Genomic DNA, 14,607 nt, shown 5'->3' with positions numbered 1-14,607 from the left:
TTTGGAGACCAAGTGCAATATAAGCCTCCTTTAGAGTATAAGGATCCAGCCTGATTATGGGTCTACAGATTGGCTGCTTCCTTTAAAGCAGGGCTGGTGAAACCCGGTGGCCCTCCAGATGTGGCTGGACTCCAACTCCCATCAGCCCCAGCCAGGAGGGCCAGTGGTCAGGGTGATGGGAGCTGTAGTCCTGCAATCCCTGGAGGGTCCCAGCCCTTGTCTGGACCTCATTCTCTCTCCCCCTTTCCCTGCCCCTCTCCCCCTGCCCTGTTACTGCAGAGCAAAGCCCCTCTTCTCAGACAGGCCATCCTTACTGTACTCAGCATCCTTGAAGCAGGCGCCCAGGCTCTCTTGCTCGTCCATGCTGGCCTCCTCCTCGCTGTCGGTGCTGTGATGGGCCGGGCGCTTGATGGGCCTCTTTCCTGAGCGCTGAGTGCCGGAGGCTCCCGCAGAGCCGCGTTCGTGCCCCGCTGTCAACCAGGCTTGCAAGCTGGAAGCCCCTGGCGAGGATGAGGACGACTGGAGGTTGGCCATGCACAGCATGCCCTGGATGGCTTCCTGAGTGCTGGGGGAGGCAGGTGCATCACTGCGGGGGGGGGGGGACACAGAAAAGAGGCACACAGCATCAGCCACAACAGCCCACATCGTACTGCCGACCGAGCCCCCAACTTGGCAGCAAAGCTGAGCGTCCACAAGCAGGGGCTCAAGCATAATCCATGTTTATTTAGACAAAATAAGTAAAGGTGTGCCCCAAGAAAAGCTGTAGAAATCCAGCAAACAGGCATCATTTCTCTTATTTTGAGAAATGTATTGTGCACTTTGTATGTACAGTGGACGCTCAGGTTGCAAACGTGATCCATGCGGGATGCACGTTCACAACCCGCGTCTGCGCACGCGTGGGTTGCGATTCAGCCCTTCTGCGCATGCACAAAGCGCAATTTAGCACATCTGCACATGCGCAACCGCCGAAACCCAGAAGTAACCCATTCCGGTACTTCCAGGTTTCGGTGGTCCGCAACCCGAAAAAACACAACCTGAAGCAGTTGTAACCCGAGGTATGACTGTATTTGCCAAATTTATTCTGGGTTTTTCTAGCTTTGGGGGGGGGAGCAGCAGCTATGAATTTCTGCAGGGCCCCTGGACAGCTGGAAATCATATTCAGCTCCCGCCACCCCCGACTTGTGAGATGGGAGGCAGGAGGCATCACCCACACTCCCTCAAGCACCCCTTTGCCTCCATGAAGGGAGAGGACTGAAATTTCATTTTTTTAAAAAGAAAACCGTATTAAATTATTTTAAAGATGATTTATTTTTATTTTAAATTGCACTGTTTCCAAAAAAAATTCAACCTTTTAGTGTGGCAGCACCCACACTTTGGAACTCCCTGCCTAGGGACACCTGTCTGTATCCTTTTCAGCACCTGCTAAAAACATTTCTGTTTAGGAAAGCCCATCCAGATGTGTAAGTCTTGACATGTTTTAAGCTCTTTTACAGTTAATCTTAATTATTTTTGAATGCTCTTAATGGTTTTAAACTTTTTTATGGATAGTCTTAATATTTCTTGTAAACTGACTATACTAAAGCAATCTATGTATTTTGTTAAATAATTAAAAAATGTTGATGTTTGCTGCCCTGGGCTCCTTTGGAAGGAGGGACGGAATAAAAATGTATTACATGAATAAAATGAAATGAAATAAAAAGAGGAAATTTTCTTCTGGACCATTGACCAATGCTACACTCTGAGTTTCTTCGGACCCGCAGAATACATACACAGCTCTTACTGGAGAAAGAGGGAGCTAGATGAAAGGGGACCCCAGTGCTAGAGGTGTTTGTTTGCATTTCTTAGTACAGAAAATATTGATCTGATGTGTAGAGATCTTTCCTATTCTAATTAATTCAAGAGGGTTCTGGAAGCTTCTCTGTGTGAAAGAAACGAGCAGAAGGTTCATGATGTTTGTGTTATTCCTTCAGAGAAGCTGAGTACAGCTGGCTTAAACTGGTTCTATTATCTCTTTCTGACAAGGTCGTGCTGACTATAATAATAAGGCCAGAGGAGCCTGGCTCTCTCTTTCTTTCTCTTTTCCTTTCTGGCGTGGTGTTCTGGACACAGTACGCTTAGTGTTAAGGTTCAGACTTATTATAAGTTACTGTAAGTTTAAGTTAAGTCTGCTGCAACTGGATTCCTTATGAACAGTGCCAACCCTGAATGTATTGGATTTGTGACCAAGATGCTCATTCGCCTTCAGTAGCAGCAAAGCTCTGCTGGATGAAATACCATTGCCTCTGGTCTGTTTTTGAGGGAATTCTGCAATGTTTTTACTCTGCTAACTATCAATACTGAGTAGAAATCCATGACAAGAGAAAGTGGGAGAAGGACATAAAAGAGGCTGCTGGGTCCAGGCCAAGGAGCCATCTACTCTGGCTTCCTGTTCCCACAGTGGCCAACCAGATGCCCGTGGGAAACCAGCGAGCAGAACGTGAGCCTAAGAGCCGCCTCCCCCCGGCCCGCTGTGGTTTCCAGCAACTGGTACTCAGAAGCATTGCTGCAGAGATAAGAGCACAGTCATTCTGGCTAGGAGCCATCGATGACCCTCTTCTGTTTCTCCTCCACCTCCTCCTCCTCCTCCTCCATGAATTTGTTTAATCCTCTTTTAAAGCCATCCAAGTTGGTGGCCATGACTGCCTTTGTGCTGCATGAAGAAGCCTGTTTTATGCTCTCCAGTAGAGGGAGAGCATGGCCATACTGGCATTGTGATCAGACACAGGGAAACCAATACAGTGGTACCTCGGGTTAATAACTTAATTCGTTCTGGAGGTCCGTTCTTAACCTGAAACTGTTCTTAACCTGAAGCACCACTTTAGCTAATGGGGCCTCCCACTGCTGCTGCACCACCACCACACGATTTCTGTTCTCATCCTGAAGCAAAGTTCTTAACCCAACGTACTATTTCTGGGTTAGCGGAGTCTGTAACCTGAAGCATCTGTAACCTGAAGCATCTGTAACCTGAGGTACCACTGTACTGAGCAGGGAGGACCTAGGTGTGAAAGTGATGGATGGGCAGGTTACCTCTCCTATACACCTGGCCCCACACATGGCAATTACAACATGAAACTGGAGGTTTGGGAGTGATGCCCCTCTAGCTTTTCCTCCTCTGCCTCTTCCTCTCCTTGGTGACTAACTTCCTGCCTCCCACATTTGAGAGCAGGTCTTTCTCAGCCTGGCACCTCCAGGTGCTTCCAGCTAGAACCCCCATCAGCCTTTGCCAGCACAGCCATTTTGGCAAAGTGAAGGGGACACCCCAAGGGGGCTGCTTGGGTGACGCATGTACGCAAGACAACATCTCAGTTTTGAAGAGGGGAGACTGCGGAGAAGAAATGCACTCTCAGATGTGGGGCTCCTTTTTCAGCCCATGGGTGACAGTTCCTTCTAGGCAACCAGCCAGGGTCCTTGTGCCAGTATGTGAACAGTATGGCTGGGGAGGGGGGGGCCAGGCAGAGAGCGGCCTGGAGGGTCCCCACCTAAAAGGAAGGGAGAAAGCGCCTCTTTCTTTTGCTCTTATAAGAAGAGAGCCCCCTCCAGCACTTCTGGACAAACCATCTGCTGCAGAGAAGGGAAGAGTGCCCCGAGACCTCCCATGGGCAGGTCTGTCCAGAGGCCCCAAGAGCAGCAGCAGTACCTGAGGCCCACCAGCGGCTGCTTCTCACCTGAGCTCGTCATAGTCTGCACCGCCCACCTGCCGGCTGGCCTTGAGCAGGTCCAGGATCCCAGCGGCGCTGCTGCTGCCCTCCAGCTGGTCATCGCCAGAGGCATCCTCCTCCTCTTCTGTGGTGTAGTCCTCCTGAGAATAGAACAAATTTCAGAGAGCTTTGGTTGGCAATTTGCCTATTAAGTTTCTATCCTGCTTCTCTGTGCACTGTGTCCAAGAGCGGCAGAGGCAGAGCCCTCTTCCCACCCTCCTTAAGAGGAACCTGAGCAGCCAGGCTGCAAGAGCGGAGGAAATAGTCACACAAGCGCATAGGAACTGGTCTGCATCCCACAAAACCTAGTAAAGCGAGAAGTGGCTTGTTCCCCTGAGGTTGAAGACCAGTGTTGAGGGACAGAGAAGGAGCCTCAGGTGAACTCATGGTTCTGCAGCTGCTCGTCGCTATTGGAGGAGGAAAATGATTCAGAAAGAGAAGGCGACTGATGCCTGTCCCAGAGCACCAGTCTTCAGAAAAGGGAAGTGGCCACATTTCAGACTAAGCTTCTCTCCACTTAGGAGGTACAAAAAGAAAGGTTATTAAAAACACACACGTTACACACTTCCCCGCTGATCTAGTCATTCTTTTTACTTTAGGCAGCTTGGAACAATAATAAAGGCACATTTCAAAAAACAATAAAAGCACATTTTTAATGCTTGATGTATTCCTGTGTTTTAATTTGTTGGAAGCTGCCCAGAGTGGCTGGGTGAACCCAGTCAGATGAGTGGCACAAACAAACAAAACTACTTCTTCTTCTTCTTCTTTTTCTTATTATTATTAAATGAAAACAAGAGCAAATGTGTGAATCTTGCTGTGGCCTGCCCCCTTCAACTCCAGAAAAATCCCTGAAATGGCCATCCTTACCTGAATTGCTAATGATTAAGAGGCATAAGAATGCCTTAAAATAAACAAACAAACTTACTGCTTACTGCCACGAGGAGGCCACGACCCTCCAGATGTCAGACTCAAATTTCCAGGGTAACCAGGTAACCTAAATGAAGCCTCATTTCTGCTAGCACAACATTCCTGAAGTCCCGAGCCCAACTTACCTCAATGTCGAACTCTACTTCCCCAGGCTCTCGCACTCTGTTTGGGTCGGAGCAGGGCTTGGCTCGTGGCAACTTCCGGGGAAATTCTTGGAATCAAAAGACAGCAAATGTTCAATTAACTGTTGGACACAAAGGAGTAGGGATTGGGAGCTGTGACAGAAGCATACCAGTATCTGCAAGGGAAGGGGCTACTATTGCATAGACCCACCAGATGATTGCAGTGCAACACCTGTGATCTGGGAGGGGGCAAGGACCAAGCAGGTACAGGATCTGGCTGCCAGTTTGTCATTTAGCCAGGCAGAGACTTTGGAAATTCCACAATATTGCTGCTAATAATGCCTGAAGCAGGAGTTGGGCGGGAAGGGGGGTGAGGTGTAGCCTCTTTGGAAGATGAATATGACAAAGAGGAGGGCAGAACTTGTTCAACAAGCCACAGAAGATGAGTGACAGGAAAAGTTCCTTGAAAGCAGGAAGCAGAGAAGGGCAAACTCTACAGAGTTGTGCACATATACTGCAATTCCACAGAAACACACAAAAAAAATCAAGAATGTGAAATGCTCCCAATTCTTTAAACTTTAATGTTAATTTTGTTCCTTAAAAGCAAGCTCCTAGACCTTATACTCATGCCTGCCAATAAATGCTTGTAACTGTGCACAAAAGTGCCTGTTAAATCTCAGAAGCTATCCCCGTATGCTTTTTGACGAGCGGTCAAGATGGACCTCTTGTTTTCCCTCCTCCTGCAATGCTCACTTGTGCTGCTGCTTTGCTAAGCTGATCATTGTTGCTTTTGCAGACTTTTTATTTTAACTGTGATGTTTTTTCTAACCCACCCGGGGCCATTTGGTGAAGGGTGGGCTATAGCGCCAATAGAATTAAATGTGTGTTTTCCCAACCCGAGAGAGATGCTGACAGGCAGAATGACAGAAGCAAGGGGGGGTGGAGGAAATGCGACATACTGGGCAGCCTCTTGTGCAGCACCAAGCTCCTCCTCTCCCTGCGCGGTGTCTCATCGATCTGCAGGTCCTCCTCAGAGTCCATATCGGGGGCTTCAGCATCAGATGGGCTGCGGGGAACTTGTGCCAGTGCCCCTTTATGGCTCCGGCTGCGTTCAGAGGCCTTGATTTTCCTGTTAGGAGAAAACATTACGACTGGTCAGGCACATGTCTCTCATGGCCCTGATCCAACAGCTGCTGTACACAGCTTGGTACTGTTTTGGGTGCCCCATACCATTTTCTCTGTACAAATATCTGTACATCACGAAAATCTGCCTTTACACTTGATTGTTGGCTCGGCCCTAATGGAGGAGCCATGTAGGGGGCGAAAGAACACTGGGATGTATCCAATGTTAGCTGTGTCCATCATTATCAATGGTCTACCCTGAGTCAAATTTAGCTGGATACAACTCCATTCTTATTTCCCACCCCAGTGGCACCACTCCTTGGGGGATGGAAAATGCTGATTTGGAAAAGAATCACATCGTTCCTGCCACCAAAAGCTGGAAGACCTAAGTTCAAATTCCCACAGAGTCATTGAGCTCTCTGGGAAACCTCAATCCTCTCACAGCCTCCACCTCACAGGGTAAAAATGGTGAAGGAGAAAAAGCAGGTCCACTACTCTGGGCAACTTGGAGGAAATAATGGGCTAGATTCATCCCTATGGATGGTAGTGTAGCGAGGTGGGACCTGGTCCCTGGAAACTCCCCTGCTCTGCCACTGGTCAGCTATTTAAAGGGGGGGCACATATTATTTTGAAGTGGGCAAGGGCAAAAAAAGGGAAGGCAGTGTTGTCTCTGCCCACTGGCTCACTTCCATGTTAGCCAAGGCAAAGGTAAAGATAGCTGTTACTCTCTCTCCTACAGTGGGAACAGCAACTGCAGCAAGGATGGCTAAATTGTGGCCCTCAAGATGTTGCTGGCCTCCATCTCCCAACAGTGTCAGCCAGAACAGCAGCGGCAGGGATTGTGGAAGCTGCAGTTCCACAACTTACGGAGACCACCAGGTTCAACCCCCATCCTACCCGCCTAATTCTAAAAACTTGGGCAGAGCTGCTTCCCTGTAGTGTTTTCCATCTCCTCATATCCTGTGTCTTGGCAGCGGGGGCTTGAGGTGTATTAAGTGGGAAAGTCCCACAGCTGCAGCCATAACTCCTTTTGGTGCCTTTGCTTGTGGCTCAGCCTGAGAAGTGGAGGGTGTAGGCCAGGGGTCAGCAAACTTTTTCAGCAGGGGGCCGCTCCACAGTCCCTCAGACCTTGTGGGGGGCTGGACTATATTTTTTGGGGGGGGGGAATGAACGAATTCCTATACCCCACAAATAACCCAAAGATACATTTTAAATCAAAGGGCACATTCTACTCATGTAAAAACACGCTGATTCCCAGACCATCCGTGGGCCAGACTGAGAAGGCGATTGGGCCGGATCTGGCCCCTGGGCCTTAGGTTGCCTACCCATGGTGTAGGCAGTTCTTGAGATCCAGGGCTATGGAAGGGTGGCGGATTTGGCCCTCAAGCTTCTAGTTGACAATCTCTGAGGTAACCCCTAGGCAGCGGCGAAGGTGGCAAGCCAGTATTGCTGGAACTTCACCAGCTCAGCTCTCCGTTCTGTCTCGCTTTCCCATCCCGCCCGGCCCCTCTTGCACATCATAACACAGGCACAGAAAAGCGAACCTGGCGCCCCGGCCGTTGGCGACCGTCATGGGCAGCTCCTCCTCCGTCAGGTCGGGTTCCCCATCTGTGTCTTCCAGGCTGGAACTTGGCAGGTCAAACTGGAAAGGAAAAGGTGGGTGTGCTACAGGAGGCCAGAAGGGGGTGACGCTATACGCTAATCAGAAAGCGAGTTCAAAGCTTCAGGAGACTGGTACCCCAAGTCTTTCTTCTCCCTTCCCCCAGTCCATCTGGACTCAAAACTCGCCTTCTGGAGAACCCCACTGCGCAGCCCCCTCAGAGTACGTGCAGCATAGTCACTATAAACAAGGGAGTGCGCCAAGGATGTATATTGGCTCCCTGCCTATTCAACCTATTCATCAGCGACATGCGAGCACCCCTAGTCAACTCATCTCCAAGTACACACGCGCCTAGGCTAGCGGATTACCGCTGCCCACTCCTTTTATATGCGGACGACGCGGTAATTCTATCTTATACACGTGTTGGACTAACCAGAGCTCTGAAGATCTTTGCCACGTATTGTCAACTCAATCAATTAACCATCAACCATGCCAAGTCCAAGATCCTGATCTTCTCCAGAAGCCGGAGATTATACAAATGGAAGCTTGGTGGGGCAAAAATAGAGCAAGTCCTAAAATTTCAATACCTAGGAGTTATTTTTCAATACAATTTGGGGTGGAAAGCTCACATTCAACACCTACTTAATAAGGCCAAAACCTTGTCATATGCGCTCCTCCGATTCTTCTTTTCGGACGGAGCTTTGCATGTTCCCTCGGCCCTAAAGGTGTCCAAGGCAAAAGTGGTTGCCGTGCTTGCTTATGCTGCCCCGCTCTGGGCCGTGATGACAGATCTTGCTCCCCTTGAGACTCTGCAAAGCCAATTCCTACGTCGGCTCCTAATGCTTCCCCTGTGCGTAAGCAACGCAGCCATGCGACTAGAATTGAAGGTCGCATCCCTAGAAACTTGCCTGTGGAAGCAAGTCTTCAATTACTGGTTATCATTGTGGCATAGATTACCAAACCATTACCTTGCCCAATGCTTATGGCGAGATGAATTCTCTAGCCTTTGGACTAGTAGAATTCATGCCAAACTCCTGAGTTATGGAATCTCTCCCTCAGATTCCCTAAAACTAGACCAAATCACTGCTCAGAGACTGATCCGCCAAAGACTGGATGACATCGATTTACAGCGAAATTATACGCTGGGGGGAGGTGTTTGTTCGCCCCAGAACATTGGTATCACTTTAACTTACTGCATTCCATCATACCTCTCCTCCTTTTCGACTGTTGCACATAGACTGGCCTTCACCAAAGCGAGGTTTAACGTTTTTCCCTCCAATGTCCTGAGACATAGGTTCTCAAAGGGCCAAGCCCCCGCCGTGTGCGAATGTGATAAGGTGACGCCGGAGTCGCTCCAGCACATTATGTTCACTTGCCCCTTGTTTAATGTGCTACGGGCAAATTTGTTGGGATCAATCATACAGAAACTAGAGGGTACCCCACCAAAATTCCACCTTGCCCAAATCTTGCAGGACAAGGATACCCACACGACCCTGAAGGTGGCTAGGTTCCTAGTTGCTGTCCTTTCCCAAAAGCGACGCCAAGGAGCTCTACAAGCTAATTAAGGCGTAGTATGCCTTTCCATTTTATAGTATTTTACTGTTATAGTGGTGTTTTAGCGATTGCTTTTTTTTTCTCCTTACGGCACAAGCTGTTATTTGTGTGTTGTTTTTACCTGTATGGGCCTATGGCCGTAATAAATGATATTCATATTCATAGTCACTATGGCAGCTCACCTCCTCCTGGCCAGGACTCTCTGCCTTCAGGGCCTGCTGCTTGTATTTGTCCAGTAGCTCCTGCTCCAAGGCTTTGACCGAGGCAACGTACTTCCGGCTGGCCTTCTGCTGGCTCAGCTCCTTGGGGCTCTGGTCCCCCCTTTTGGTGGCTGCACCAGGCTGGGTACCCCTCTGCAATCCAAATGGGCTGCCTGTCTTCCCAATGTTCTGCTGGAATATATCCTGGAAGAGCGTGAGCATCAGAACCCAAAGGAGACATCGCTCCCGCTCCCCCCCCCCCCCAGCCCTTAACGTAGACCTGATGCTATGAAATGCTGCTGGGCTGGGCCCTGCCTTCTGCTGTGCTTCACAAACGAAGAGGGAGGCATTTTTCAGTCGGAAAAACCTGTCTGGTATCCCCCCAGGACAGAAAGACCAAGCTTGCAAGTCCTCTGTGCATGTGTTTGGGCTGCCAGAATATATGCTTTTCTCTACGGTGTGGTATAAACAGCCAGGCTACAGTCTCTGCCATGGCTGCTCTGAGCACACCGCGAACATGATCCAGCAAGCTGTGGAATTACTGCCCAAAGAGCCAGTGGGATGAGCCCCTCTTCCCTCACATGGGTGAAGTGAAAGTTGAACCGGGTCCTTTCTGAGCTCTCCCTCTTGGCCACTAAGTTACACTCAGTTACATGCCCCAGATGCAGTGTGGGGTCTGCTTGCAAGGGAACACTCCAGCCTCTAAGGGGCATATCAACTCATGAGCAGAGATGCCAACCTATTGATTCAAAAGGCTAACTGGAACTAACAGAACTGCTTGCAACAGGCACACCGGCAACCACCCAGGGCTTCTGTTTCAAGCAGTGCAGCATGGAAGCACAATGACCTGCGAGCACATCTCCTATTTGGAAGGAACAACATCTTATAAGCACCAAAGCTGCAGGGAACGAGATGCGACAGCCGTCCAGACATTAATCGCAAGGAATACGGCAGGGGACTCAGTTCCTCTTTAACAAGGCACCAACATACCTGCACCAAGCCCCAAAGTGCAGCCCTAGTCAATGGACCTACCAGGTGTTGGCTCTAAGCTATCCCGGGCTGTTTATAGTATATCCTGCAGGCAGCTGTAATAAACTGTGGCAAACCCTCATCTACTGGTCTGCCCAAATAATGTAAGAATAGCCTGCTGGATCAGGCCAAGGGCCCACTTGGTCCAGCATCCTGTTCTCACAGGAAACCAGCAAGCGGAACCTGAGCACAAGAGCCCTCTCTCCTCCCGTGATTTCCAGCAACTGGCCTTTGGAAGCACGGCTGCCTCCAGCTGCAAAGGCAGAGCACAGCCACCCTGGCTTTTAGCCAGACAGCCCTGCATGAATTTGTCTAATCATCTTTTAAAGCCATCCAAGTTGGTGGCCGTCCTTTTTTTTATACGATACGATAATCTTTACTGTCATTGTCCCATACAGAACAACGAAATTGAAAAAATCTACATCAGACATTCAAAAACCAACAAGCCTGCTATCCCAGCCTGGTTAGCCCCCTAAAAACTCTGATACCCCATAATTAAATACAGTATACTCCCATAGAGACTACCTTACACTGCATTTAAAACCAAAATTGCATTTGGATAGAAACTGTTTCTCAGACGGCTAGTCCTAGTCTTTATAACCCTGTACCTTCTTCCAGAAGGCAGAAGCTGAAAGAGATCATTTCTGGGGTGCGCACTGTCCTGCACTATCTCTGCAGCTTTCTTATGGCACCTGGAAGAGTGCACCCGATTATTCTCTTCTCAGTCTTCTCCTATAGCAATTGCATCTGAGATGAAAAGGGCACTCAAGGCTGGGCAGAAATGGTGCTACTCTCAACGCTGCTCCCCTCTCAATGCCAGGAGGAAAGGGCCCAGCTTCCTTCTCATACTCACTTCCACAAGCCTGATCTCCTTGGCCAGGTCTTTGATGAGCTGCGCTGGGCGCACCGTGCCAGGGATTTCTTCCTCGTGCTCTGCCAGGGCCTGAGAAGGAGGAGATCAGGTTGCTGTAAGCTCTGCCCCTCTGTGCCCAACAGACGTGCCACTGACAAAGGGGTGTGGCTGGCAGCAAGCACCTTTCCAGAAGGAGTGGGACTTCAGCTCCCAGCAGCCCCAACCAGCATGGCCCAGGGGTCAGGGATGGAGTTGGGAGTCCAACAACATCTGGAATGCCACAGGATCCCACCCACAACTTTCCTCCCCCTTCAAATTCTTGGGATTTGGGCCTAGACCTTGCAGAGGTGGTCAACCTGTGTCCAAGCTGCACCACTTCAGACTGCAAGTGGAGGCTCAGGACTGAATGCTTCTCCATACAAAATAAAAATGGCGTCCACAGAAAGGAAATGCGCCAGGGAGAAAGTTTATAGACTCGCTTTCTCCCTGATGTGCAGGCTGGTGGAGTCTATGAGGTGTTTTTGTCTATTCTTGACTGCTGGCAGTGAGTCCCTCAGAACCCTGGGCAGCAACCCCACACAAAGAGCTGTAGCTCAAGGAAGGCCCTTCTTGCAACACTTTACCTCCTTCTTAGTCCAGGAGCGGAAGGCTGTGTTCAGGGCTTTGGCCCCGTGAACCAAATAAGCAGCCGGGTGTCTGCGATTCTCTCGAAGGCCTGTTGTGGGAGACAGAGCGCATTAGAAGCAGGAGCTCTCATGCCCAGCAGCTTTGTGGGGGCACAGTGGGGGCACTGCATGGAGGGGAGGACTCAATACCCACCTCGGAAGATATCCAGGAGGTGTTTGCCAACGTACCAGCAGATGGTTTCAAAGTTGGGAAACTTGAAGAGGTCAGCTGTGCTGAGACGCTTTTCAATCTCATAGGCTCTGGGCAGGAGGAAACAAAAAGACCAGTGAGGTTATGTATGCTCTAGGCTCTAAAACCATGGAATTCTGTGCCAGAGGAACTTAAATTTGGTGATCAGAAACACACCCCAAAAAGGAATTCTGTAAATTAAATCTATCTGCACAATTTCAAATCCTTTGTCCTGCTCTGCTGCCAACTGCGTGAAGGGGCAAGAAGTTTCGAAGGCCACTCAAGACCCAGCCGGGCAACCTCCAGAAGCCTTCCTCAGCAATTTCACCGGCATTATCAGTGTAACCATAAGGACTAGAAACTGGCACTTTTAAAAACTGAAATTCACCCAGTATCCCATTCTGTGGTGTCACAGAAATCAAGACATGCACACAGCTCTGGATCCAGCCAACACTGAGCAGGGGGCGCAGGGCATCAAGCTGAGCAGCACGTTCTGTTCTGTGATTATGTTTCTCTCCTGGCTCTGATCCCATTTAGGAACGTAAAGGAAGCTTTTACACCAAGTTAGATCATTGGTCTGTCTGTACAGACTGGCAGAGATTCTCCAGGGTTTCAGATCAGAGTCATTCCCACCCTTATGTGGAGACTGGATCAGGGACCTTCTGCATGCCAAAGGCTCCACCGGTGATCGAGTCTCCTCCCCGCCACTTCCCAAGATGCCTCGCTGCAGACCAGCAAAGCACTCCCAGCCAAACTCACTTGAGCTGCATCTCAATGTTGAGACTGTGTAGGAAGTTTCCCCCAAAGGCCAGGCAGTCAACAGGGGTCAACACGGCATGGATCCAACCTGAAAGTGGAAGGAGGAAGCAGTGACATGGACTAAGTAAGGACTGGGCCTCCCAGAAGGACTCATGGCTTATGAGAGGAAAGGGAAAGGGTCCCCCAGCCGCTAGATGCAGCTGGATTTCACCATATTTTGAGCTGCAGATTACACTGTGGCAATGCAAGTCACTCACAGTGGAAGGAGAGGTGTCCCTGAGTGGGAGAAAAACAAAGGTCCCAGGAGTAGCAGTGGCCACAGAAGTGGCAGGCAGGAGCTGGACCGACTCAATACCTGTGGGTATGAAGAGCGTCTGGCCCTGCCGGACGGGGCAGCGATAACATCGGTCCACCTGGTCCCCAAAAAACAACTCGTTCTGATTGGAAGAGCTGCTCCAGGCTTCAAAGAGGGTCAAGTTGGCAGCAGTGGGACGCACTAGATAGAAGATCTTTTCTCCCTGCGAGGAACAGATGGTAGTGAAAAGGAGCTGATATGCCACTTCTAATGTTTAGGGGCAAAACACCTGACAAACAGGGCAAAAGCAGATGCTATGAAGTGCAGAGACGGCTGGGGTAACGGAAGGAAGCATCCTGTTGCACAAGGGGGCATTTAATGTGCAGCAAACAAACAGCATGGCTGCTATCAAGTCTGCAGAGTCCAGCTCCTTGCCTCAACCTCAAGGCAGGCTCATTTGGAGTGTCAGAGAATTACACAGAGGACAACCACAATGCTTGTTGTGGTTTCCCCTTGTGCTGGTATGGAATTGTGACACACACACCCCAGCCAGGTCTACTTTCCTGCCATTCAAACAATGTTTATTGGCCTGTGGATGTCAAAAAAACCCCTCCAATTTCTGGCATCCTTTAAAGCACCTGAAATTTACCTATTCCATTCTTAATCCTCTTTCTTCTCTGAACTCAACATACTCTGTTTCTTCAGCCTCCATCTATGGGGGCTTCAACCACCTAACAAGAGGCAGTTCTTGCCAGAAAAGAAAATGAAGAAGAGTGCCAGCTCCAGAAATGGAGCAGCAGCAGTAAAAACAGCCAGCAGCTTCTGGAGTAAGGATGGAACAGGAGATGTGAAGATCAAACCGGAAGCAAGAAATCGCTCCCTGCTGCTCATTTTTGCTAGGCCTGGCAGAGACCTCATGATACCCTTCAGGAGCTTCCAAACAAGCCCATAGTGCTAAGCAAACTGCCTAGCTTCATTCCTCATAGAACAGAAAGCATAAACACAAGGACAGCAGACTCATCTGACTGTATACCAGTTGCCACCTCAGACTCCAGGCCTGGTGCTCCAGGCTAATTTTTATCCTCCTACTCAGCCAAATGGCTCTTGAACCCTTCACCCCAATATGCCACCTTAGCATGTGCAAAATGGATTTCTTTCAAAAAGAAAATATTTGGGGAGAGGGTGGGAAACAGACAACGAAACATTCAACCATCACCCGGAATCTGAAGTGGAAGTACACCCGGGAGGTCTGCTGGTTCTGTGGCTCAGCTCTAAGATCACCCCCATGCCTTCATATTCTTACCCGCAGCACATGGTACCAGACAGAGGTGCCACCAAAGTCAATGTGGAAGTCCGTGTAGCTGTCTCGCACCCCCATCAGGCAGTACTTCTGCACGTTGGGACGCTCAAACACCGACTCGCCTGGCCACAGGTTCTCTACCCAGGACAATTTGCGCACAATCTTTGGAGTCTCCACCAAATTAGACAGCCTGAAAAATTGTGAAGGAAGAATAAATTGACTCGTCCATCTTCCAGAGATTTCTCCTGACAGTA

General features: G+C 49.6%; 1 protein-coding gene and 1 long non-coding RNA gene across 2 annotated transcripts in view; both read right to left on the bottom strand.

Annotated features, from left to right (window-relative positions):
• PHF8 (PHD finger protein 8) overlaps positions 1 to 14,607 on the bottom strand; it is a 28,792-nt gene that overhangs the window by 6,298 nt on the left and 7,887 nt on the right. The window contains exons 6-17 of the mRNA XM_083593027.1: positions 14,357 to 14,543; positions 13,114 to 13,276; positions 12,759 to 12,846; positions 11,964 to 12,070; positions 11,768 to 11,859; positions 11,145 to 11,234; positions 9,245 to 9,466; positions 7,453 to 7,550; positions 5,746 to 5,915; positions 4,790 to 4,875; positions 3,705 to 3,838; positions 315 to 586 (exon numbers count right to left, since the gene is read on the bottom strand). Coding sequence (XP_083449153.1) covers positions 315 to 586; positions 3,705 to 3,838; positions 4,790 to 4,875; positions 5,746 to 5,915; positions 7,453 to 7,550; positions 9,245 to 9,466; positions 11,145 to 11,234; positions 11,768 to 11,859; positions 11,964 to 12,070; positions 12,759 to 12,846; positions 13,114 to 13,276; positions 14,357 to 14,543 — 1,709 coding nt within the window. The remainder of the gene's footprint in view (positions 1 to 314; positions 587 to 3,704; positions 3,839 to 4,789; positions 4,876 to 5,745; positions 5,916 to 7,452; positions 7,551 to 9,244; positions 9,467 to 11,144; positions 11,235 to 11,767; positions 11,860 to 11,963; positions 12,071 to 12,758; positions 12,847 to 13,113; positions 13,277 to 14,356; positions 14,544 to 14,607) is intronic.
• On the bottom strand, positions 9,627 to 11,093 carry LOC310753053. Its single transcript, XR_014543122.1, has 2 exons — positions 10,056 to 11,093; positions 9,627 to 9,938 (listed from the first exon to the last, which is right to left on the bottom strand). It is a non-coding gene; the product is annotated as an uncharacterized lncRNA (long non-coding RNA).

The sequence above is a fragment of the Podarcis filfolensis genome (assembly GCF_964270895.1).
Source record: "Podarcis filfolensis genome assembly, chromosome: 17".
In the NCBI taxonomy this organism is placed as follows: Eukaryota; Metazoa; Chordata; class Lepidosauria; order Squamata; family Lacertidae; genus Podarcis; species Podarcis filfolensis.
The sequence above is the reverse complement of the archived record's forward strand: the minus strand, read 5'-3'. Positions and strand labels throughout refer to the sequence as shown.